General features: G+C 43.2%; 1 protein-coding gene across 12 annotated transcripts in view; it reads left to right on the top strand.

Moving 5' to 3' along the window:
• The window catches only part of GPHN (gephyrin), a 310,420-nt gene that overhangs the window by 55,660 nt on the left and 229,739 nt on the right, over positions 1–25,021 (top strand). For all 12 annotated transcript variants that reach the window (XM_063117550.1, XM_063117551.1, XM_063117554.1 and 9 more), the window contains exon 3: positions 24,631–24,688. In XM_063117550.1, coding sequence (XP_062973620.1) covers positions 24,631–24,688 — 58 coding nt within the window. The remainder of the gene's footprint in view (positions 1–24,630; positions 24,689–25,021) is intronic.

Consider the following 25,021-nt stretch of genomic DNA (forward strand, 5'->3'; position numbering starts at 1 on the left):
ATTTACAGAATCACATTCCGCCTGTACCTCTCTCTATAAAGGTCATCTATCTATCAAGGTGACCATGGCTGGTTCAGTCTCATAACTAGCCTGGAATCTAGATTGAATGTGTCTAGATAATCTGTATCCTCCGAGAGTGCCTACAGTTGTCCTACCACAATGCTCTTGAATACCTTCCCCAAGAAAGGGGTATGTGCAACTGGGTGGTAGTGGTTAAATGCCATTGAGTCCAGATGGGTTTCTCCAGGAGTGCCTGCATTACAGGCTCTTCATGGGCAGGAGCAGGCATCACCTGTTTGCATAAAGACTCATTTACCACACTCTGGACTCACCTGGTCACACACCCCTCACCCATGGTTAGCTCTTATTAGCTAAGAAGGACAAGGATCAAGAGGGCATGTAGTCAGTCACATTGCTTCTCACACTTTTCTGTCATCAGGTTGTAACAACTGAAATTGATCCCACAAAATTCAACACTTGGTGGTGTCAAACACCTTAATTGGAACTGCCCTAGTAACAGTGTCACCGGAGGTGAGCAATTTTGTTCTCAAAGTGCAATGCAAAATGGACATAACAGGTCCTCAAGGGGTCCATTCATTGGAGAAAGTGTTAACAACCCCCAAATCACTCAGAAAAATTCTGTTGGACAGCTACTCAAGGATTCAATGGAAGCAGCAAAATAAGCCTTCTGTCATGTTCCCGCTAGAGGATTCCTCCTCAGAGGAGGACCTGGAGCCCCCAGTATATGACCGTGCTCAGGAGCCATCCATGCCAACGCTCTAAGAGGAACCTGGGCCTTTAATGGAGACTGCCAACACTTCTCCCCTTCAAGAGGAAGAGAGCTTTGCTTCAGAGGCAGAGGTGTGTCTGCTACTGAGTCCCCAAGAGTGATAACACCTGAAGGCACAGGCCAGAGTCCTCACACTCAGGAAAAGTATATGGTTGCAAGAAAGGCCTCCTTGTGTGTATAGGGTTCCTCATGTATAAGCATTCTCCTCGGAGGACTTCTTCCCAAAGACTCTGATGAGCTACAGCTGAACCTTAGTGGGGTTCTGGCAGCTCCTGAAGCAGCATCTCTTCAACGCCTCTGGAGAGGAGAAAGGAAAGAATGAGCTTTTTACAGTCTGTGAGGGTAGGGTGAGCTCAGCCCCTTCTGCCTGTGCAGATTTGGGTTTCTTGTGCACAGTAACTGCCAGTGGCCTGAGCTGGGTAAGGATGGAGAAGAAACAAGATCAGCAACAGTATAACAGTGCATTCACCACCATTATTGTTTAAGATTAGCATCAGCAATTATATACCAAATTATTACAAACTTGCAGGAAAAAATCATCTGCATGAACTTTGTTTGCTTCAAGTTGAGAAATTTAAATTCTTTTTTTCTCCTTTTCGCAAATAATATCCCTTCACTTGAGCTAAGTATGGGCAGAATGGATTTTTGCACAAAACAATATTAAAATGTTTGAACTGTAGCCAGGCCTTCCATTTATGTTTAAGATGTATAGTAATTTAAATGCAAATTCTGTAACAGTTGAAGCAGCCCTTCCCCCCCCCCAGTGTATGGCTGACCATGGGATGAAGCTGCCATTTTGTGACTGGTTCTATCCTCCCCCACTGGCAATTTGTGACTAGCTCTTGGTGGTGGATCTTGGGACTCTGGTGGGGTGGAGTGGGGATCTTTCAAACCAAAAGTTTGCTTACTGGTAGACTTTTTGTGATAGATATGCTATATAAATAAATAATAATAATAATAATGCAGCCTGAGGACATGTTCTTTGGTTCCATGCCTTTCCTGGCTTAATATCTAGACCTCAAAGATTGTAAAGGTAACTGTTAGGGAGGGTATAGTACCTACTTCCCTTTAAAAGGCAGTGGTTAAACGCCTATTTAAATAGCTAAATTTGGACCCTTTGGTGTTTGATAACCATTGTCCAGTATCACATGTGGTGTTCTTAAGTAAGATACTGGAAAAGGTAGTGGCTTCTCAACTCCAGGTGTGCTTTGATGGTTTGGAGCATTTGGTTGTTCTTTGTGGTCTCTGTGCATCACACATTATAGGCTCTGCAACTGCATGGAGCTCGTTTTGGGAAACTTCGATAGCTAAGGATAGTTTTGGCGGTTTACAAAGCGTCCACAGCTTGAGTCCTAACAAATAACTTCTAGTCAAAACTCATTCAGCTGTGATGTGGTGTACATCAGAGATGCCCACTGAAACTTGGAGCCACTGGCATGTGCCATCAGACAAATGGCACTTTGTCTGATGGCATTAGGAGTACAACCATTGCAAACCAGGAATATAAAATCACGTTGTTTGCAGGTGCTGTACTCCTATTCCTTTTGAGACCCACAACAATCCATCCCAAAGCTAATGTCCCTGATGGATCATTTTAGTGAGCTATGAGGTTACAAAATTACCTGGCAAAAATCAGAGACTGTGTCAGTAGGGAAGGCCCCACTCCTCAGAGGAAAACAAGCAGGATATAAATGTAACAATAAATAAATAAATAAATAAAGGAAAGGCAGAATGGATCAACTGGTCAGGGCTACCAATGAGTCTGTGGAGAAAATAAATATCTTCAAAATAAACATTCTGCCAAGACTGAGCTGGGAGTGGAGGCACTATGTTGCAGTGGTTCCACTCCTACTTGAATGGCCAGCTCCAAAATGTAGTGGTTGGGGAGTAGTGCTCAGTCCTGTGGATTCTCCAGCATGGGGTCGATTTTGTTCACCATGCTATTTAATGTCTACATGAAACCATTGAGTAGGTTCATAATTTTGGAGTTCATTGCCATCAGTATGCTGATGACATGAAACTCTACTTCTCCTTTTCATCCTTATCAGGTGAGGCTGTGGATGTGCTACCGTATTTCTTCGATTCTAAGACGCCATCGATTCTAAGGCGCACCCCATTTTAGAGATGTTTATATGGGGAAAAAATATTCTGCCATGCATGGGGAGCGGATTGCAGGCAGGTAAGGGAAGAGATGTGGGTGGGGGCCAACCGGGGAGCACGTGCAAGGGCCCGGAGGCTTTACCAGCTGCCACCACTTCTTGCAGGGAGCGGGAGGGGGTCGTTCGCGAGGCGCAGCTGCACGTCCCGCCCACACTCCGGTCCAGCAACTCACCTCCCGGGCGTCGCCTCCATCTTCCCTGCCGGCGCTGCTGCTCCTCCTCTGCTGCACAGAACCAGCAGCTGCAAGAAGCCGGCGGCGCCCGCCCACCTCGTACAACCCTCCGCGAGCCCTGCAGCGCCCGCCCGTCCGCCCCGGCCCCATGCGCAAGGCGAGGCGCGTGCCAGGCCCGACCCGAACAGAGCCGCATAGCCATGCCCACTAGGCCCAACCGGGCCGGCTGTGCTCGTGGTGCGGTGGGCGGGGCCCGCTTAGGGCTCGGAGCTCCGTTGGTGTGTGTGTGAGCCCGGTTAGCTCTGGGGAGCACAAATAGGCCCAGGGCAGCCGCAGATCGTCGCTGAGGCCCCCAATCAGGCCAAGCACATTCCCCAGCCTACATGGTGAGTGCAGAGCTGCTTAGGTGCTCAACAAGCCCTTGAGCCACCTGGGCATTGAGAACAGGGTGGAGGGATAACAGCATACTTTGCAGGCGATTCTAAGACGCCATCGATTCTAAGACGCAGCCCGTTTTTAGAGATGTTTATATTGGGGAAAAAGTGCGTCTTAGAATCGAAGAAATACGGTAAATCAGTGCTTGGCTGTGACAGTGGTCTGGATGAGAAATGCGGCAGTCAGATTAATAACTGGGACTAGAAGGTCTGAGTACATGAGACCAATTCAGGTCCACTTACGTTGGCTGTCTATATGCTTCTGAGACTGATTCAAGATGCTGGTTTTAACCTATAAAGCTTTACATGGTTGGTTTTAACCTATAAAGCCTTACATGACTTGGGATCAGAATACTTAACAGAACGCCTCTCCCAGCGTGAACCTATGTGGACACTACAATCAACATCTGGGGCCTTACTCCAAGTGCATCCTCCAAGGTGGCAAGAAGAGACACAGCCTGCCCAGTGGTGGCCCTCCAACTATGGAATAAGCATTCCACGCTGAGACCCGCTTGATGCCAACACTGTCATCTTTTCTGCGTCAGGTTAAGACTACCCTCTATGCCCAGGCATTTAATGGCATTCAGTGGTATATGATGGGGCACTTACATTGGCTGTCTTGAGCAGATCTTTTATTGAAACTGAATTGAAATTGTTTTAGTTATTTAGGGCACAGTCCTATGGGGTATACCCTGGGCTACTCGTAACCCTGTAAACTCGGAGACTTATGTGTATCCAATGCAGAACAGGAGACAGTTGGGCGTACCTCTTAGTCCCGCATCTCTGATCTCCTCCCCTCCCTGCCCTCATGAATGCCTCCTTTTCCTCATCACTGTACTCCATTTTGCTGTGTCAGCTAAAAGGGGGGGGATGCGGAGCATGGTTGCTTGGCTCCGAGCCCTGTCTATGAGTTACAAACACTCCTTTGTCCCCGCAAGATAATAATAAAATAAAATAATAATCCCCACGTCCTTATTACCCGTAAGCTGATCATGTAGAAAACCTTGGAAGGAAAAGGTATAAGCCCCCTATTCCAGCTACTGACTGAAGACAATGTATTGAAGCCCTTTGGAGAATTTCAAGAGGAATATCAGTTATCCCCCAGCACTGCCTGGCGTTATCTGCAGCTCAAGCATAGCATAGAAGCAATGTACTAAGTGCAGCAGACTCTCCTCTAGCTAGCAGAAGCTGTCTCTATATTAAACTCAACCAACAAATTTCTATGCAGTGCCAACCAAGAATCCTTAGCCATCAATATGAACATTAGAAGAGACAAATTGAACACCGACCTAATGATAACTTAAAACATTAGAAAGCAGCCCTGCAACCATTTAAATAACCTACTTCAGATATTAGTCTGAGATTAATACAACAAAAAATCATGTACAGAGTGCACTGGTCACAAATTCGCTTCCGATGCTTAGGCATTACTCTAGAGGATAGGTGCTGGAGATATAAGCAACCACAAACCAACCTCACATTGATATTTAGATCTGACTTCGGCCTAGTTCAGACAACAAGTGGTTAAGCAGCATGGTTTAGTGTGTTGTCTGAACCAGGCCTTTGTGTACTTAACCTGCAAGATTATTAGGCAAATTCATTTTGCTGTCACTTTTCCTATCCTTTCCTTGTTGCATTTGGACAAGTTTTTCTTAAAGTGATCATCTCCATGGTTGCTAACTATCTTTGGAGCTTACAGTGCCTGTCCTATGGCCAAGCAGCCTGCTAGCATTTTCTACAAACAAAAGCTGTTAAGAGTTCCTATAGAGAGAGTTATCATCCAGACTTTGTCTTCATCCCTGATGTTCCCATGTGAGCCACCAGTTTCTAAGTGAAGACTCTAGATGCCAATTAGAAACCAAAAAGTAGAACCTGATAATCAGCATTGATTAGATGTAACACAGAATCTCAGAAAGCAGTGGTGACTAAGATGCATCAGGACATGATACATAAGGTCTAGAGAAGCAAAGAGGTCTTCCAGGGTCACATTTGAATAGACGTGTGAGTTTCTATCCTGAGCTAGTTTCTCACCAGGAATTTGTTCAGCCCCTAGACATGTATTTGCCGTGATGTATTTAGACATGTTCAGAACAATGACTACCACCCCAGAGGAGGGTTATTCACTTGGAACCAGCTCATTAGCTCATCTCTAGAAGGTGAGTGTTGCACTCTGGAGATCCTGATAAGTTTATCTGGATTTCTGAAGCATGGGAAAGAAAGGAAATGGTTGTTGGGAAGGTAAGCAGTTTCCTGAAGATAGCCGTCCTTCACCATTTGCTGAACCCATCTGAAAGTGGTATACAAGCTTGGAGAGATACCCTATTGGAAAGCCATGAGTCATGAAATGGAAGAAGACTTCTTACAAGCTTGTTTTCTTTAGGTAGTTTTTTATTCTGGTTGAGACTTGCCATCCTTCTGATTTGGTAATGTGTTGGACAATAGGCGTGAAAGAAGTCCCTGGGCCTGAAAGACCTTCCTTTCTGACAGGCATGGGGAAGAGCATCTCTTGGGTCTTTTTGTCAAGGTTTACCTGTCTCCAGTTATTGGCCAGCCTTCAAAAGGTAATCATCTCCATCATGGCTTGTTTCTCCTGAGCCCCTTCTAAATTCCTTTCTGATTCCCTGTCATGGACAAATAACAGGCTTGAATCTCTTGATCTGGCTATCACCTGGCGCTGTGCACATATATGCAGTACTCTTCCATCACAGAGATGACTCTTCCTTCACTGCAGAAGAAATCACCCTATCTCATGGTTGCTCATTGCCAAGAAGTCTTTGTTCCAGGCACATGGTACAAGCAGAAGTAATCATCTGGATCTCAAAGTCTGTGCACAAACTGAGGAGTCTCCCCATATTAATCAGAAGACCGCAGCAAACAGCTCTATATTGCTAAAAAGGTTAAATTTTACTTCTATGCTAAGCTAAATTTGACCCTTGTAACATTCAGTACCTTTAACAGAGTACCATTTGTTTGTATATGTATTTTTTTAATTAGGGAGAGGGCTGCAGGGGCTGCTGCAGGCTGTGCGTTGCCCATCTCTGCCTTAGATATTATGGAATGCATTCATTTTTCTGTCCTTGATTGCCTGAATCCATTTTTTCTCTTCAAGAATTCTTCATAAAATGTTAAGATAGCTTTCTCTCTCTCTAATCATTTTAATGCAAATTCCCATATTTTAAAACACATAATTGCAGAATGAGGTAGTGGGAGAGCGAGCATTAAACCCAGATTTCTTTGCTTCTAATCCTGGGCATTTGTGTTAGGAGACTGTGTTCAGACACTGAATAAATTGCTCTCTGTATACATTGCTTGTATACATTGCTTTTTGCACTATAAAACAAAATGGTCATGAGTTTTCTCCCCCTTTGTGTGTTTATATAGTAATGCTGTACTAAACAAATCATTAAAAATAAGCAGAAAAGACAAAGCAGACATAAATACATACTGAAATATTCATATAAACTACTAGAAAGTGAGAAATGAAGTCCAAAAAATTCCATAAGAAAATATGCTTGAAGCACATATAGTTCTTAGCTTTCAGCTTCAATATCAGTTCAACTGTATTTTGAATCACCTTTAGTTGTAATAAAAGTCCAAATAAGGCTTACTTTGAAACTTATTTTTAGTGATGCCTTGTTGGATGAACTAAAATTGCCTAAACCCTGCTATCTTATATTTTTACTTAAGTTCCTCTCTGGAATTGAGTTAACTTTTCTGTGAGATATCTACATAGTTAGACTTCCTTATTAAGAAAAAAAAATCAGCCTCCCATCAAATGTGGAAAGGAAGGAAGCCTCCACCGCTACACTCTGTCTAGTTCAGAGTTACATTGCAAATCCTGAAGGTGCTCCTAAACACCTAACTTTTCACCTGAAAGGTTATAATAATTTTGAGTTACGTGTCTTTAAGCAGTAAAATAAAATTAAAATCTCTAAATACTTAGGGATCTCTAACTTCTAGGACAGCTGAATTCCTCTTTCAGAGAATAAGGAGAAATTATTAACAGCCATCAGCTGACTGTCTGCAGTAGACTTGGCTGGTCACAGACCTGTTGAAAGCAAGAGGCCATTGCTTTCCATCACCACTACGAGTAAGAACGAATAAGGAAGACAACTTGTCCTATCATAGAATAGCAGAGTTGGAAAGGACCTACAAGGTCTCGATCCCTGTCCTTCTTGGCTGGTCGCCCAGGGAGGAGATGCAGTTAGACTACAACTACAACATATTATTAATGCATCTCTCAGGGAGGGGAGTTTTCCACCATGTTTAAAAGAAGCAGTGGTATGGCCGCTTCTAAAAAAAGCCCTCCCTGGACCTTAATAATTACAGACCGGTATCAAATCTTCCATTTTTGGGCAAGGTGATTTGAGATGGCAGTTGCCTTCCAACTCCAAGCAGTTTTGGGTGATACAGATTTTCTAGACCCATTTCAAACCGGCTTTAGGGCAGGATATGGAGTTGAGACAGCTATGATTGCCTTAGTGGATGATCTCCGCAAGAGTATTGACAGGGGGAGTGTGTCCCTGCTTGTACTTTTGGACCTTTCAGCGGCTTTCGATACCATCGACCATGGTATCCTTCTGGAATGCCTGAGGGGTTTGGGAATCAGGGGCACTGTGCTCCAGTGGTTCCGGGCGTACCTCTCGGGTAGATTCGAGATGGTGATGCTTGGGGATAGTTGCTCCTCAAAAAAGGAGCTGTTGTATGGTGTACCACAAGGTGCCATCCTATGCCCAATGCTGTTTAACATCTACATGAAACCGCTGGGAGAGATCATCCGGAGGCATGGGGCGGGGTGCTATCAGTATGCTGATGACACCCAAATATATTTCTCTATGCCTTCAATAACAGCATCAGCTAAGGATAGTGTGTCTCCTCTGAATGAATGCTTGGAGGCGGTAATAGGCTGGATGAGGAAAAACAAACTGAAGCTGAATCCAGACAAAACAGAGGTACTTGCTGTCAAGGGCTCTGACCTAGGTTTGGAGGTGGGTCAGCCAGTTCTGGATGGGGCTACACTCCCCCTGAAAGACTGTGTTTGCAGTTTGGGGGTGCTCCTGGATCCGTCGCTCCAAATGACAGCCCAGATAGATGCGACAGCCAGGAGTGCCTACTATCAGCTTCGGCTGATATGCCAGATGCACCCCTTCCTAGAGTTGGAAGACCTAAAGACAGTAGTGCACATGCTGGTAACCTCAAGGCTTGACTTCTGCAATGCGCTCTACATAGGGCTACCATTGTACCTAGTTCAGAAACTTCAACTAGTTCAAAATATGGCAGCCAGGTTGGTCACCAGTACATCTAGGGGTGAGCATATTACCCCAACATTAAAATCACTTCAGTGGCTGCCAATTAGTTTCCGGGCAAAGTACAAAGTGTTGGTCATTACCTTTAAAGCCCTAAATGGTTTGGGTCCAGGTTACCTGGTCCTCTGGGGTGAACTTACTTCAGTCAGCTAAAACTAGGCTGACATCAGTTTCCCAGGGGACCTTTTCTTCTGTCGCCCTCAGATTGTGGAATGGCCTGCCGGAGGAGATTCGTAAAATTAACTCTCTGTGTGATTTTAAGGCAGCTTTAAAGACTAGCCTTTTCCGGCAGGCCTATCCAGATCAATGTAAAATCAAGAATTTTGAAGATGTGTTGATTCCTGTACTAATGTTGTTCCCCGCCTTGATCCAAAGGGAGAGGCGGGTAAGAAATAAATTATTATTATTATTATTATTATTATTATTATTATTATTTTATTATTATTATTATTATTATTATTATTATTATTATTATTATTATTAGGACACCTGCACACCAGCTTCTAGTTAAACTGTGAAATTTCATGCTGCAAATCCAAAGGGAATCTTCAGTAGTTTTAGAGAGAGATTTGGAAAGACCAGGTCATATGTTAGATTTTTTTTTTTTTTAGATATAGCAGAAAATAGAACAGTCCCCTAACAATTGGGGTTTAATCAGCTGTTGCATTTGGTTAATACAATTTTAGGAGAAAAAGCAAGACAAAAGAAAGGGGGGAAAGAAAGGAAAGGAAAAAGAAATAAACAAGTAAACTAATAAACTAATTAATGTGTTGTGTGATCTTCATTTGTTGTTATAATGTTCAAATGCTCAGAGTGGAAGTGGGCATATATTGTTGTAAATCTGGTTCTGACGTATGTTGAATAAATCTCCACCATATAGCATAAAATGCTAGTAGTTCTGTTTTTCCTTGGATCAGAAGCGAATCCTGCGTTATTTTTTCTGATATTGCCACAGACCATATAGTTCGGTAACATGCAGGTAAGTTCAAATTTTCCAGTTTTTTCCACTGCTGTGTAATTGCCTGGCAAGCGGCAATTAACAAAAATGATAATCTTTACATTTCAGACTTACATTAGATCCTTTGTATATTGACAGTAAAAATAATTCTGGATCGTATACAATCATTTCTCTAGTAATAACCATTATTTTTCTATGTACTAACATCCAGAATCCCTGTATATGTGGACAAGTCCACCATAAATGGAAATACGTGCCTTTTACTCCGCAGCCTTTCCAACAAAGGGGGCTGCACGTTGAAGTAATATGCTCCAGTTGTGTTGGTGTGCAGTACTATCTGTGCAGTACTTTGAAAGAGGTTTCTCGGATAGAGGCTGAGCGGAGTACTCTGGATTTTAGGAAAGCTGATTTTAATTAACTCAGAACTATGATAAGTAAGGTCCCATGGCAAGTGAACCTAATGAGAAAAGGACTGCATGATGAGTATTTAAAAAAGGAAAGTTTAAAGGCACAATTACAAACAATTCCAACAAGGAAAAAGACAGAAGACAACAGAAGAAACCAATGTGGTGCCACAAAAAGCTTAGAGATGACGTGAAAACAAAAAAGGACACATATAGGAAGTGGGAGGAAGGCCAGGCTACAAAAGAAGAGTACAGACAGGTAACACAAGTGCAGGAATGGCATCAGGAAGGCTAAAGCTGAGAATGAGCTGAGGCTAGCAAGGAATGCCAAAAGCAACAAAAAAGCTTTCTTCGGATATGTGCATAGTAAAAGACAGAGGAAAGAAATGGTGGTTCAGCTGCTTAATGAAGATGGCAAATTGTTAACAGAGGACAAAGAAAAAGGCAAAGTGCTCAATTCCTACTTTGGCTCAGTCTTCTCCCAAAAGCGGGTCTATGACCCCCCCCTGGCAAAAGTGAAGTACAAGCTGAAGGGGCAGTTTGAGTTTGATAAACAAATGGTCAAGGAAAACCTAATTTCTTTGAACGAGTTCAAATCTCCAGGGCCCAATGAACTGCATCCTAGAGTAATAAAGGAGCTGGCAGAAGAACTCTCATAACCACTGCCTATTAGCTTTGTGAAATCATGGAAGATGGGTGAAGTGCCGGATGACCAGAGGAGGACTAATGTTGCCCCTATCTTCAAAAAGGGCAAAAAGGAGGAACCTGGGAACTATAGACCAGTTAGTCTGACATCCATCCCTGGGAAATTTTTGGACCAGATTATAAAGAAGTCAATCTGTAAGCACCTTGAAAACAATGCAGTGAAGCCAACATGGATTTGTCAAGAGAAATCCTGCCAGACTAACCTGATCTCATTTTTTGATCAGATATCTTCCCTTGTGGACTGTGGAAATGCTGTGGACATAACATATCTTGACTTCAGCAAAGCTTTTGACAAAGTACCACATGATGTTCTGATCAGCAAACTAGCTAAAAGTGGGCTAGATGGAACAGCTATTAGGTAGATCCACAATTGGCTACAGAATCATAACTTCTCAAACTGGGGGGAGGTAATAAACGGGGTACTGTGGGGTTCAGTCCTGGGCCCAGTGCTCTTCAACATTTTTATTAATGACTTGGATGAGAAGGTGCAGTGAATGCTTATCAAATTTGCAGATGACACAAAATTGGGTGGGATTGCTAATACCCTGGAAGACAGAAACCAACTTCAAAGTGATCTTGATAGGCTAGAGCACTGGGCTGAAAACAACAGAATGAAATTTAGTAGGGATAAATGCCAAGTTCTACATCTAGGAAGAAGAAACCAAATATAGAGTTACAAGATGGGGGATACTTGGCTCAGCAATACTACAAACAAGAAGGATCTTGGAATTGTTATAGATCACAAGCTGAGCATGAGCCAACAGTGTGATGTGGCTGCAAAAAAAAGTGAATGCTATTTTGGAATGCATTAATAGAAGTATAGATTCCAAATCATGTGAGGTACTAGTTCCCCTCTATTTGGCACTGGTTAGACCTCATCTTGAGTATTGTGTACAGTCCTAGGTACCACACTTCAAAAAGGATGCAGACAAGCTGGAGGGGGTTCAGAGGAGGGCAGCAAGGATGATCAGGGGTCTGGCAACAAAGCCCTATGAGGAGAGACTGAAAGACCTGGACACGTTTGGCCTGGAGAAGAGAAGATTGAGTGGAGACATAATAGCACTTTTCCAAGACTTGAAAGGTTGTCACACAGAGGAGAGTCAGGATCTCTTCTCGATCATCCCAGAGTTCACGACACGAAATAATGGGCTCAAGTAACAGGAAACCAGATTCCAGCTGGAGTTCAGGAAAAACTTCCTGACTGCAAGAGCAGTACGACAATGGAACCAATTACCCAGGGAGGTCGTGGGCTCCCCCACACTAGAGACATTCAAGAGGCAGCTGGACAGCCATCTGTCAGGTATGCTTTAAGGTGGATTCCTGCATTCAGCAGGCGGATGGACTCGATGGCCTTATAGGCCACTTCAAACTCTAGTATTCTGTGATTGGGTTGATATTTAGTTGCTGAACAATATAGGGCTGTATAATATTTTTCATTCTTTTTTTTTTTAATTAAGCCTAGTTCTTAAAAATAAAAAATGGGAAGCTAGGTTTGAAAAACCTGGAATTCTTTGGAAGGTCATATAATTGTGGCTGATTTGCAGAGGGCAGAGGCATTCTCCAGTAACTATTTTCATCAGCTTTGAAGTACTATTGTGAGCTTGGAAGTGTACACACATTTGGCAGCTTAAAATAAGGAGCATAACAGCTATGAAACATACCTTGACATTTATCCAGGATAGTAATATGCATGAATAAGCATTTCAAGTCAGGTGATAGAGCTTGGAAGGAGCCCAGCTTGAGGCTTTGATTGCTGCTCCAAGAAAGTGCTCTGAAGAAAAAGAGGTAAAAATGCACCCTACTGCCATTATGGTGATTTGCATTAAAACCTGTTCGTAGTTACTGTATGTAAAAATAGTGGATTTTAAGAGAGTTTTTTGATGTGTGTGTGTGTGTGATAGTGATACTTTGTAGGTTTATTATAGCACATTGTCTTTACTCTTCGCCATTGTGTCAAAAGTCACTATTTGTGCACTGGTTAAATATCCTTGCATAAAAGTATATAGACCATAAATATGAAACTAGTAAAATTAAGACTGGTAAATAAATGTAGTCCTTATTTCATAGTTAACCTGTGTTAGTACTCTGTGGCTAGTACTTGAGCACTGGTAGGTCAGAGGCAGTCTAATAATGTAAGACCTATATTCTACTAGCTGCAGTTGTTGTCAGTACATTTCTGGGGCTAATTTAAACTGCTGACATTGGTCTTTAAAACCTTACATGGTTTGGGTCCAGGTTACTTGAAGGACTGCCTTCACCAATACCTACCTGCATGTACTCTGAGAGCAGTGTTGGAGGCCCTGTAGGGCCTTCTTGGTATTATTTTTATTTATGATTATATTTATTTATATCCCGCCTTTTTCCCAGTACTGGGACTCAAGGCAGTTTACAAAATTAAAACATGTACAATTCTTGGTAGTGGGAATCCACTTGTGGAAATCTGTTTCAGTTTATGTCTCCCACTCCCCCATTGTTGCAGGTCTTCAAGCAGGTCCTCATGACTTACTTTGTCACCTTGACATATAATTGAGCTAGTTTATTGGGTGCCATTGTACAGATGGCGCTAGCTGGTTTTAATTGTTAATGTTTTGCTATTTTATTCTTACTATTTTATCATTGCTTTATTGTAATTTATGGTTTTAATTTTAAAAGCTGCCTTGGGAAGGTTTCCCTTAACAGGCGGCCCACTAGATGGAAGCCTCTGATCTTGGAGTTGCGGCCCTTTAGACGGAAGCCTTTGGGGGCTTCTGAGTACTCTGCTTGGCTGCTGCTAGTTGGATGGGAGGAGCAACGAAGGCAATTTTCATCTCTTCATCCTTTTTTTAACATTTAGCTCTAGACGGACTTCTGAGACTATCTAGATTACTTGTACTGCCAGGGGTGACCAGGACTGGAGAAACCATAGGATTTTGTGTATCCTGGCCTCTCCTTTCCCCTTGCCTCCCTGCCCACCTGAGCGCCCTGTTTTTGACCTCTATAAGATCAGCTGAGGCTGCCTTTGTGAACTTGGAAAGCAGACAACACAGTTCTTTCTGCAGCACTTGGGATTGGATCGTGAAGTCCCCTTCGTGAAATTGTAACAGGGTCTATCCCTTCAGGAGAGGGAATCTGAAAAATCCTGTGGTCCCTGGAACCTTCTCAGGGACCATAGGATTGTTCCCTTAATTAAATAAAATAAATATTCTAGGCACAGAAGCTTAAGGCTGAACTAGAGATAACGTGGGCAATCTGTGAATAAGCATTAATAGACATGACAGACCAAACATAGGATCGCAATGACTATTGTTCTGATTTATCTTCTTTGTCATCCATGATCACGTCTACGTTTTCCCTGGATGAGGTCATTGGGGATCAAACCCCACTGTCACTGACTAACTATGTCTGACCCTATGCCAAATAAGTGCTTAGGATGGCCAAATCCTTGGGTCAGGACATTATGCCACTGTTGGCTCTGATTGCTGATCTAATTTTCCAGCCAGTACAATCAGATCTGGATACACTGCTAAGGATCCTTATATTGCCAGCACTTTTCCACATTGTTAAATAATTGTGAAATAAACCCTGATTAATGTCCCCTTTGTCACCTAAGATAGAAAATCTGTACATGGTACTAGAGGAGGACTGTGGGTTTTTTGTTTAATCACCCACTACTTAGTTCTCTTATCATGGAGGCATCGCTAATCATGGAGGGAGGACAAGACACACACCTCATACCTCACTTTGCTGGACAGAAGGAATTCTTCTGTTTGCAGAAGAGAACTAGGGATCCAACAAATTAACAGCAATATATATACTTTACTGGGTGTAGCATAATTAGGGGTTCTTTTTGTTGTATTTTACATAGGCGTTTGCTAAAGTTTCTTTCATTGTTAAAGTAGTTGAGTAAAGCTGCTGACCCAATCTGCTTGGCTGGAATAATGATGTGGAAAAGGGTTTCTATTGTGAAAGGTCATGACCTGCACCACTGTTGGACCACAGATCCCTTTGATGGAAAAATCCATTTCTTGGGGAATAATTGATATGCTTAAGGGAAGACAAGCACTCTCAAAGAAAAATATTGCTTGCCAAGTAGAGTGGGGTTTGTTAAGAGATGGGAGAAATAACTCTGTGATAATTCATTGATTGCTGTACTGCTACATATTCCCTGTGCCTTTCCCAAAGGAACACTTACTTTGAAAATATCTATGTCTATATGAAAAAATGCTATCTTCAGTTTGATGCAAGAAAAAGAATTTATTGTTTAGTCCCCATTGTAATAAATAGCTGTACTTTAGGGAGTCATCAACCTACCAACTATATCTCAAAATGGCTTTTTAAAAGCATTTTTCTTTGTCTAAACAATGATATTTTGAATGTTTTATGAGGATTTTTTTTAAGTTCTGAATATTCTCTTGTGAAGCTTCAAATCTTGATCATGTTGCTTAATGAGCTGGTTGGTCAAGCATCTGATGCCCCAATGGGAACTTTCAAAGTCATTGAACACATTTTTCCTTAAGCCCAGCTGACATTCCTGTCTGTCTGATTTAATGTATGACTTCCATAGTTAAATTACCAATTGGATGGAGCAGACTAAAATTGCTCCTCCATGTTGTAAACATGCAAGCAAATTGTCTTTTCCCCTTCTGTATGGCAGAACAATTTTAAGATTCTGTCTGAATTTGGAAGTCGTTTAAACGATGATATTGTTTAGAAACTCTTAAGAATTAGAAACACACAATTATCTTTTGTAGTGTCTCAGATATTCTCAGTTCTGCTTTGTAGTATTTTCAGACAGTTCAGATAGAGCAGATTCCTTCTCCTCTAATGTGATGAAGCTGTGGCACTAGAAACAGTGAAGTACTATTTTCCCTTCTAAAATATTTATTTTGCTTTATTTATTTATTTCATTTAGAATATTTATATACTGCTCCCCATTGAAAAATTTCAGAGCGGTGTACAAGATAAAATGAAAATAGAAACAGAATAAAACAGTTAAAACAAAATTTAAAAGAAGCAAAAACAGAAATCCAAGGCTGAATATTAAAGAAAGGCTTCTTAGAATAAATATGTTTTCAGGAGGTGCCGAAAGGAGTACAAGGTTGGCACCTGCCTGATCTCTAGAGGCAGGGAATTCCACAGCTGAAGGCACTTCCACTGGTGGATTCCAATCGGAGGATGGATCTATGTGGAACCACGAGGAGCAGGCCCTCGGATGACCTCAGTGACCGGGCAGGTTGATAAGGGAGAAGGCGCTCTCTCAGGTATCCTGGTCCCAAGTTGTTTAAGGCTTTGTACACAAGTACAAGAACCTTAAACCTGGCCCAGTAGCGAATAGGCAGCCAGTGCAGTTCCCTCAACAGAGGAGTTAAATGCTGGAAAGGGGCAGCTCCAGACAACAGCTGAGCTGCAGCATTCTGCACTAGCTCCAACTTCTGAAGCAGCTTCAAGGGCAGCCCCACATACAGCGCATTGCAGTAATCCTATCTTGAGGTTACCAATGCCTGTACCACCGTGGCCAAGCTATCCCTGTCCAGGAGAGGTCGTAGTTGGTGAACCAACCAAAGATGGTAAAAGGCATTCGGAGCCGTGGCAGCTAGTTGAGCCTCCAACAACAGAAATGGGTCTAAGAGAATCCCCAAACTATGAACCTGTTCTTTCAGAGGCAGTGCAACCCCATACAGAACAGGCAATGAGCCTGTCTCCCAGACTCGGGAACCACTCACCCACAGGGCTTCCGTCTTGCCAGGATTCAGTCTCAGTTTATTGGCTCTCATCCAGCCCATTACTGAGTCTAGGCACTGGTCCAGGACCTGCACAGCCTCACCTGATTCAGTTGTCAGAGGGAGATAGAGCTGCGTGTCATCAGCGTATTGATGGCATTTAGCTCCAAATCCCCTAATGACCGGTCCCAACGGCTTCATATAGATGTTAAATAATATTGGGGACAAGATGGTGCCCTGCGGCACTCCATAGCTCAATTGCCAAGAGGCCGAGGACTGGTCACCCAATGCTACTCCCTGAAAACGACCCCGTAGGTAGGACCGGAACCACTGTAACAAAGTGCCATGGTATCCAGGAGGATACCATGGTCGATGGTATCAAAAGCCTCTGAGAGATTGAGCAGGATTAACAGGGTTGCATTCCCCCTGTCCCTCTCTCGATAAAGGTCATCCATCAGGGCGACCAAGGCTGATTCAGTCCCGTAACCAGATCGGAACCCAGACTGGAATGGATCTAGATAATCAGTATCCTCCAAGAGTGCCTGCAGGTGCTCCGCCACAACCCTCTCAAGTACCTTCCCTAAAAAAGGAGTGTTAGCAACTGGGTGGTAGTTGCCTAATACCATCAGGTCGAGGGTGGGCTTCTTCAGGAGTGGTCACACTACTGCCTACTTAAGGACAGCAGGGACCACCCCTTCCCAGAGAGACGCATTTATCACCCCCTGGACCCACCCAGTCAGACCCCCTCGGCTTGCTTTTATAAGCCAGGAGGGACAAGGATCGAGAGGGCAAGTGGTCGGTCGCACTGCTGCTAGCACCTTGTCCACATCATCAGGCCACAATAACTGGAACTGATCCCACAAAATTGGGCAGATGGTGGCATCGGACACCTCAACTGGAGCTGCACTAAAAACAACGTCAAGCTCGCTGCGGAGGAAAGCGATCTTGTCCTCAAAGTGTGATGCAAAAAGGTCACAGCGGGTCCTTGATGGAGCCAGGGCCCCATTTGCTGGGAATGATGTTAGCAGCCCCTGGACCACCCGGAAGAGCTCTGCTGGATGGCTACTCAAGGACGCAATGGAGGCAGCAAAATAAGCCTTCTTTGCTGCCCGCACTCCCACGCAATAGGCACGATTATGTGCTCTACAGCGTGTTCGGTCATCTTCGCTTTGAGTCTTGCGCCATTTGGGCTCTAGCCGACATCAAGCCTGTTTCATTGACCGCAACTCCTTAGTATACCAAGGAGCAGAGCGGGCTCTACAGGACTGAAGAGGGCATTCAGGTGCGATCAAGTCGATGGCCCTCCGCATCTCACTGTTCCACAGTGAGGCTAGGACCTCGGCTGGATCACCAGCTCTCCACTGGAAAATTGCCAACAGCATTCAGAAATCCATTGGATTCCATCAGTCTCCTGGGGTGGACCATCTGAATGGGTCCCTCAACCTTGCAGGAGGTAGTAACACCGTGAGTTCAAATCTCACCAGGAAATGGTCCGACCATGACAATGGGGTTACTTGGAAACACACACACACACCCCACAATCTTCAGACTATCCATCTCACAGCTTGGAGCAAAAACCCAAGGGTATGCCCTGCTTCATGTGTTGGGGCAATGACAAACTGAGACAGCCCCATGGTTGTCATGGAGGCCATAAAGTCTCGAGCTGGAGCTCCAGAGACAGCCTCAGCATGAAAGTTGAAGTCACCCAGAACCACCGTCCTAGGTTCCTCCAACACCACACTCGAGACTGCCTCTGCCAGCTCAGTCAGGGAGGATGCCGGGCAGCAGGGTGGGCGGTATACCAGCAGCATCCCTAATCTGTCTCTCTGGCCCAACACCAGGTGCAAACCCTCAAGGCCTGCTCCAAGATGGAGTGGTTTCCTGGTGATAGAGATGGAAGATCTATGAATCACGGTGACTCCCCCACCCCGTCCCTCCAATCTATGTTGGTGCTACACTGAGTACCCAGATGGGCAGAACTGAGTCAGATCAGCCTCACCCAGCTCACCCACTGCACGCCAGGTCAGCCCTCTCATCCAGGATTAAATCATGAATAAGAGAGGTCTTATTGCGGACTGACCTGGCATTAAAGAGTAGCACCACAAGGAAGGAGGGCTCAGTGGATGAGCTACCAGGTTCATGAGAGCTAGAGGAGGAGGGTAGAAGGGGAACAGTGTGAAGACACCTGAAACCCGTTCTACATTGATGTTGCAACCCCTTCCTCCTGCCATATCTCCTTCTGCCGCAAATCACTGGAATAGTGGCTCCCCCTCCATGTGTCCCTGCATCACGGCCTCCCAAAAACATCTGTACCTACACCACCTATGCACTCACTATTCAAACTCAGCGATACAAACAACACAGTCACATTTTTCACTTGTGGTAGCCAGCCACTGGTCACAGATGGACATCAGGCTACTACCAATTAAGCTATAAAGTGCTTTCCCATCCACACACAATCTCCCTCCCTTAGTAACTGCTAATTCTACTACTACCTGATGTGTGGCCACACTCCTCCCCCTGGCTCTCACACAGGAGAGCCTCCTGCTTCAAGTACCACAGCCTCTCACTCTGGGCAGATGAAGCAGCTATAATAGGTGAAGCCTCCAACCTCTGCCTCTCACTCTGGGTGGGGAGGACACAAGAAGTAATTATATCATTTCCCATGAGATCCCTGCTCTCACTCAGAGAAACTCTTCTCACACAACCGAGGTAATGGTTAAAAGAAACAGCGAGTTGACAGCCCAGGGAAAAGAGAGAAACAGAGAATCACCCTCACCCTCATGGCATCCCGAAGGGGCGCACCCCCTTTGGTGTTGCTCCCTTCGAGGATGCCCTGACTGGGGCAGCCTGCCGCCTCGTGGCAGGGCAGTTCTTATGCTCTTCAAACCTCAAGGTCTCAACAGGCTTGGAGACAGCACTCTTTTGCCAATTGGCTGGAGAGAACCTTGGCAGTTGGCTCCACTCTGCAATCAATGGAACTGGGAGGTGGCACAAGCAGCAGGCTGCTGTGGATGATAGAGCAGTCCTCTCCCCCAGTTCTCTTCTCTCACCAGCCCTGAAGTCTTCCCAGCCTCGTGGCAGGGCAGTTCTTATGCTCTTCTTATTATTTGTTTCCATTGTGGTAGTTTTGAATGGACATCTTCAAAAATTATTTCATATGTCGGCAGATCGTGTTGCATTCTAAGGCTAGAATGACCACAGGCATTTAAAACTGATATTAAAGTAATCTAAATTAGTCATTTCCCCCCTCCTAAAATGGAAAAGTACAATGGATTACAAAAATGGAAACTTCTAAAAATAATAATGAAGGGATTGGTAAAAAGGAAGTTAAAAGGGAAACTCAGGAGGATCACATCACTCAAGAAAGCTTGGGCCAAGAACAATAATAAAAGCTCAGTTAGGAAGCAATCCTGTGGTCCCTAGGATGTGGTTTCCCTTTCAAGGCTGTAGACACTGCTATGACCTCAGGAGAGGAAATCCTAATGGAGATGGTTTTCCTCCACCCCTTGCAGCAACCCTGGAAAGCACAACAGTGGTGCTTCTTACACAAATTATCGGGAGACATATCAGTCTGACTAGAGGCTGGGTTTTACCGTGGAAACGGCCTTGGTCGCCCTGTTTGATAACCTATAGAATCATAGAATAGCAGAGTTGGAAGGGGCCTACAAGGCCATCGAGTCCAACCCCCTGCTCAATGCAGGAATCCACCCTAAAGCATACCTGACAGATGCTTGTCCAGCTGCCTCTTGAATGCCTCTAGTGTGGGAGAGCCCACATGTTGGGAGAGAGTCCAGGGAAGCATGAATGTTGCTTCTCCTTGATCTCTCTGTGGTTTTTGTTACCATCGGTATCCTTTTGGAGCGACTATCTAAGCTGGGAGTGGAGGTTACTGCATTTCAGAGGTTCTACTCTTACTTGGATGACGGACTCCAGAAGGTAGTGTTCGGGAGGTAATACTTGGCCTCATGGATTCTCCAGCATGGGGTTCTGCAGGAGTCAGTTTTGGCCCCCATGGTTTTTACCATCTACATGAAACTGTCGAGTAGAGTCATTGGGAGTTTTGGAGTGCATTGCCATCAGTGTGCTGATGAGGCAAAGCTCTACTTCTCCTTTTCACCTTCATCAGGTGAGGCTGTGGATGTGCTAAATCAGTGCCTTGCTGCGATAATAGACTGGATGAAGGCAAATAAACTGAAGCTGAATCCAGAAAAAAGAAAGATGCTACTAGTGAGTGATTCTTCTGACCAGAGTTTTGGCACATTGGTGTTCATAGCTACCATGTTGGAGATCCTAATCCTAAAAGCTGGGATCATCCAATGAGTCTGAGTGGAGAGAGATTCAGGACAGATAAAAATCAGTACTTGTTCACCCAGCACATAGTTAAATTATGGAATTATCTATCACAAAATGAAGGTTGGCCACCAATTTGAATGACTTATAAGAAGGGATTAGACAAAGTCATGGACGATAAGGGTGCAATCCTGTGTTGATAGTCGGAGGCTGCCAGGAATCCTAATGCAAGACAGCTGGAGCATGGAGGTGATCCTTGCCTCCCTGCTCTGGCTGTCATGTATTTTTGCTGGGCTGGCAATTTTGGCTGTCTTACTGTGGCATTTCGGAGCAGGAGGAAAGAGGCTGGAATGAGCATAGGAAGCTACATGAGGCAGATTCCCCAGTCTCCTCCCCTCGCTGCTCCTGCAACCGCCCCCTTTTTCCCCATCTCTGCCTTCAGGTGTTTAGGCATGGAGAGGTAGCTGGTGCGGTTCTCTTTGTCCTATGAGGTGGAGGGGGGGGGGAGTGCAATTTACTGGCCTCCAAGGTTGGAGCCCTGTCTCTGATTTCAGAGCCAGTAAACCAAACAATCCTATCCCCCACCCCCAAGTCACTGTCTAGGGGTTATAGGATTGCTCACTTCGGCTATCAATAACTACTAATCTTGATGGCTATATATTCCCTCCAGTATTGGAGGCAGTATGCATCTGAATACCAGTTGCTTGGGAACATGAGCAAGAGGGTGTTATTCCCTCATGTTCTGTTTGTTAATTATGGCTCCACTTACATTTTTTTTAATATTAAATGCATGTAATATTTGGCCAAGGGGGAGGGGAATGAAAATGTAAACATAGAAACAATAGAAAATTAAGGGATAAGGCAGTAAAATGGGAATGTAAAGATAATAACAATTTATGCAAGAATACTAAACTTTAAGAATAATGTATTATTATTATTATTACTACTACTACTATTACTACTACATGGTTTATTGTTATTATTAAGCCCTAAATTGAATCTTCCTTAAAATCCCACCAGTCTAAACTAGTTAAATGTTACTAGATTCCTAGCCATGTAGTAATTTAACTTAAACGTTAAGGTTAGAAAGACTTATTGCTGTCTATCCTAAGTTGCGGGGGCAGGTTCACACGAGATCAGATGAAAGTTGAGCAAGATTCACAATTTGTAATTGAAGTTTTGGAAATGGCCAGCTAAATCTTATGTGAAATCCATATATGATCACAGCCTTGGATGCCCATGGATGGTTGCAACATTTAAATGTGTGTCTTTTTGGTCATTGATCCAGGTAGCATGGATGACTCTAGTAGGTGGGTTCATGTGGTTTAGGCCTATGTCCATCGTACTCAAACATTTTTTCCATATGTGGTTGTTGGGTGTCGTCGGAGGTGGGTGAAGTAGAAGGTGCAACCTTACCCATCTACCCCAAATCTATAGGGACAACATCACAGAACATATTGTCTCATCTGGACCATAGTGTTCTTAGTTCAATTCTGTCGACTAAAATGTCTTTTCTTTACTAACAACAATGAAGTTTCTCTTTGGTTCTCATTAGCATAATAAGCAAGGTTCTTGAGACACTTGCAGTAGTTTTATCATCATTAGTTTATTTGTATGCTGCTTTTTGATTGTATACCATGCTGAACATATCTCACTCACAACGTCAGTCAACTCTACATAATGAAACATAACATTTAAAGATAATTCACTAACAATTATATTTAAATAATCATACAGATATCAATATATACTGAAACACTAATAATTCATACTATGGCCTAACAATAGAAATACACAAACATAAAACCAAAGCAGCAAAAATAATACATCTTATCCAATGCTAAATATTGAGCCTAGCAACAACCTCTTAACAACTGCAAAAATCTGATGGTCAGCAAAAACAGCCCTTTCAGCTTGAAGTGTGTTAGGGCCCTGCTCTACCAGGCCAGGGAGAAACAAACCAGACAGAAGAACAGGGACCATATATTGCAGGACTCACAACAAGATAGTCCCTGCCAGTTCAGATATGCGTGGTCATCACTTGATCACATTTACCTAATTGACAAAAGAATTGACCCAACTTCAGGCAGAGCTACTCTTATTATCCAATGGAGTATATTTGTTTGAATTCAAACCTACATTCATATATCTAGTTTACTGCCCACAGGAATATATTATCATAAATAGGGCATTGATTCTTCTAGCTTGCTTGGTCAGCAGTTTGGTTCCATTACAAATAACCGTTAATACACTTTCACCTGTACATATAATATTGTTGGAAAGTAGCCACTCCTCTAAAATTTGTCTAATGTGAAACATGCTTTGTTTCACATATGTTAGTATAATAAGAGTTAAAATGCTGTAACTCTTTCCCACCTCCCATCTGCACCCTCTGTGTTTTGAGTTAACACTCTAACTCAACTTTCCTCAGCCTGCTGCCCACACGTCCATCAACGCCGACCAGTTCAGCCAATAATCAGGAACGCTAGGAGTTGTAGCCAAAAAAACCCTTGGGTGGTATCAGGTTCTGGTAAGCTGAACTAACTCATAAAAGAGCATAGTGTTTTTTCAATATAAACTAGAACATGCTTTCAAGAAATCATATAGATCACACGATGGAAAAACGGAGTAGGTGCTCCAGCATCCTTTAAATAACACGAGCTGTCTGAGAAAAGATTCATGTTAATTAAAGTGGCATCTGAGCACTCTTGTAAATGGCAACAGCTAGGCCGGATGCAGTTATTTTTAGACTGCTTCACTGAATTCAGGTGACTCATTTATTAAAATTTAAAAAATGAATCAATACCTCAGTTATTGCAGTAAATACAACATTGTATATAATGGCTTAAAGTACTCCAAGTCTGATAAAATTATGCAAATACTGGAATATGACTTCAATCCCAAAACAACTAAACAAAATTTAAAACTTGACTAAAGACTAGATTAGATCTTTTTCTGAACAAGGTTTAAGAAAGGTGACAATGGGGAAGTTCTTCATTTAAAGTTTTGATCATTCATTACTATTAGACAACAAAATCCAATCTTAAGGCATTCTGCACAGTAGCTTATTTTTTAAAATAGTCCACAATCCCCCCACCACCAAACAAATGGGCTAATGAGCTGTTGTGTGCAATTTAACTCACAGCCCACCCCCTATCCTGCTGCAGTCCTCCCACCTGAGCAGTGGTGCTGTTTCAGCTGTAAAGTCCTGGAAGTTTGCAGTCAGGAGGCACCTGATCCAACATCAAAACCTTGCATGACTGCTCACCAAGGAGCAAAAAATCCTGACTGCACTCAAAATGGGGAGGTAGCTATAAAACCTTGGGACTTTGAAGGATTGGGACAACACTTCACACACAGCCTCTCTTGAGCACCAAGGAAAACAAGTGGAGGAGAGAGATTTGTAATGTACAAATAAGCATTTTGGCAAATAGACATTTAACATTTCAAACTCCGTTACAAGAGCTTCTTTAAGGCTCATTTGGTAAAATGTCCATTGTGTTGGATAATGTACCAGCTTCAGTTCTTTTACTCAGGACGTCAATATGAACTGCTTCAGTTATACATAAGATGTAGTTTCTTGGCTAACCAAGCATAGTTAGTTCCTAGAACTTAATCACATTGAGGAGTTTATATTGTAAACATCAATGTATGTATTCCATCCTATGTGTTACTGAATTATGAGAATATTTTCTTCTCCAAATTTCAGGCTGGGGGGAACTGTGTCTGCATACAAGATAGTACCAGATGAAATAGAAGAAATCAAGGTATAGTATTCATTATTGATGCTTTCAGTACTTCCGTGTATTTTTCTACGACAGTACTTACTTTTGTACTTCATCATATATTTTAATACATATTTTGTATTTCAATATATTTTGCTTCTACATTATTAAAGGGCATCATTTTGTAATGCATACTTAGATGCAAAAATGATGCTTTAAATGCAGAATTTAAGAAGTGCCTCCTTTAACAGCTATTGCAGTATCTGGAGCAATCTGCATAATTAATGAACAGCATAATAAAAATGTTTTTGTTCTTTTCATTCATTTGTTGGTCCCTTTTTCTTGAATGCAAGCAGATATTAAGAGATGCAAAAA

This window comes from Elgaria multicarinata, chromosome 2, assembly GCF_023053635.1.
Source record: "Elgaria multicarinata webbii isolate HBS135686 ecotype San Diego chromosome 2, rElgMul1.1.pri, whole genome shotgun sequence".
Taxonomy (NCBI): Eukaryota; Metazoa; Chordata; class Lepidosauria; order Squamata; family Anguidae; genus Elgaria; species Elgaria multicarinata.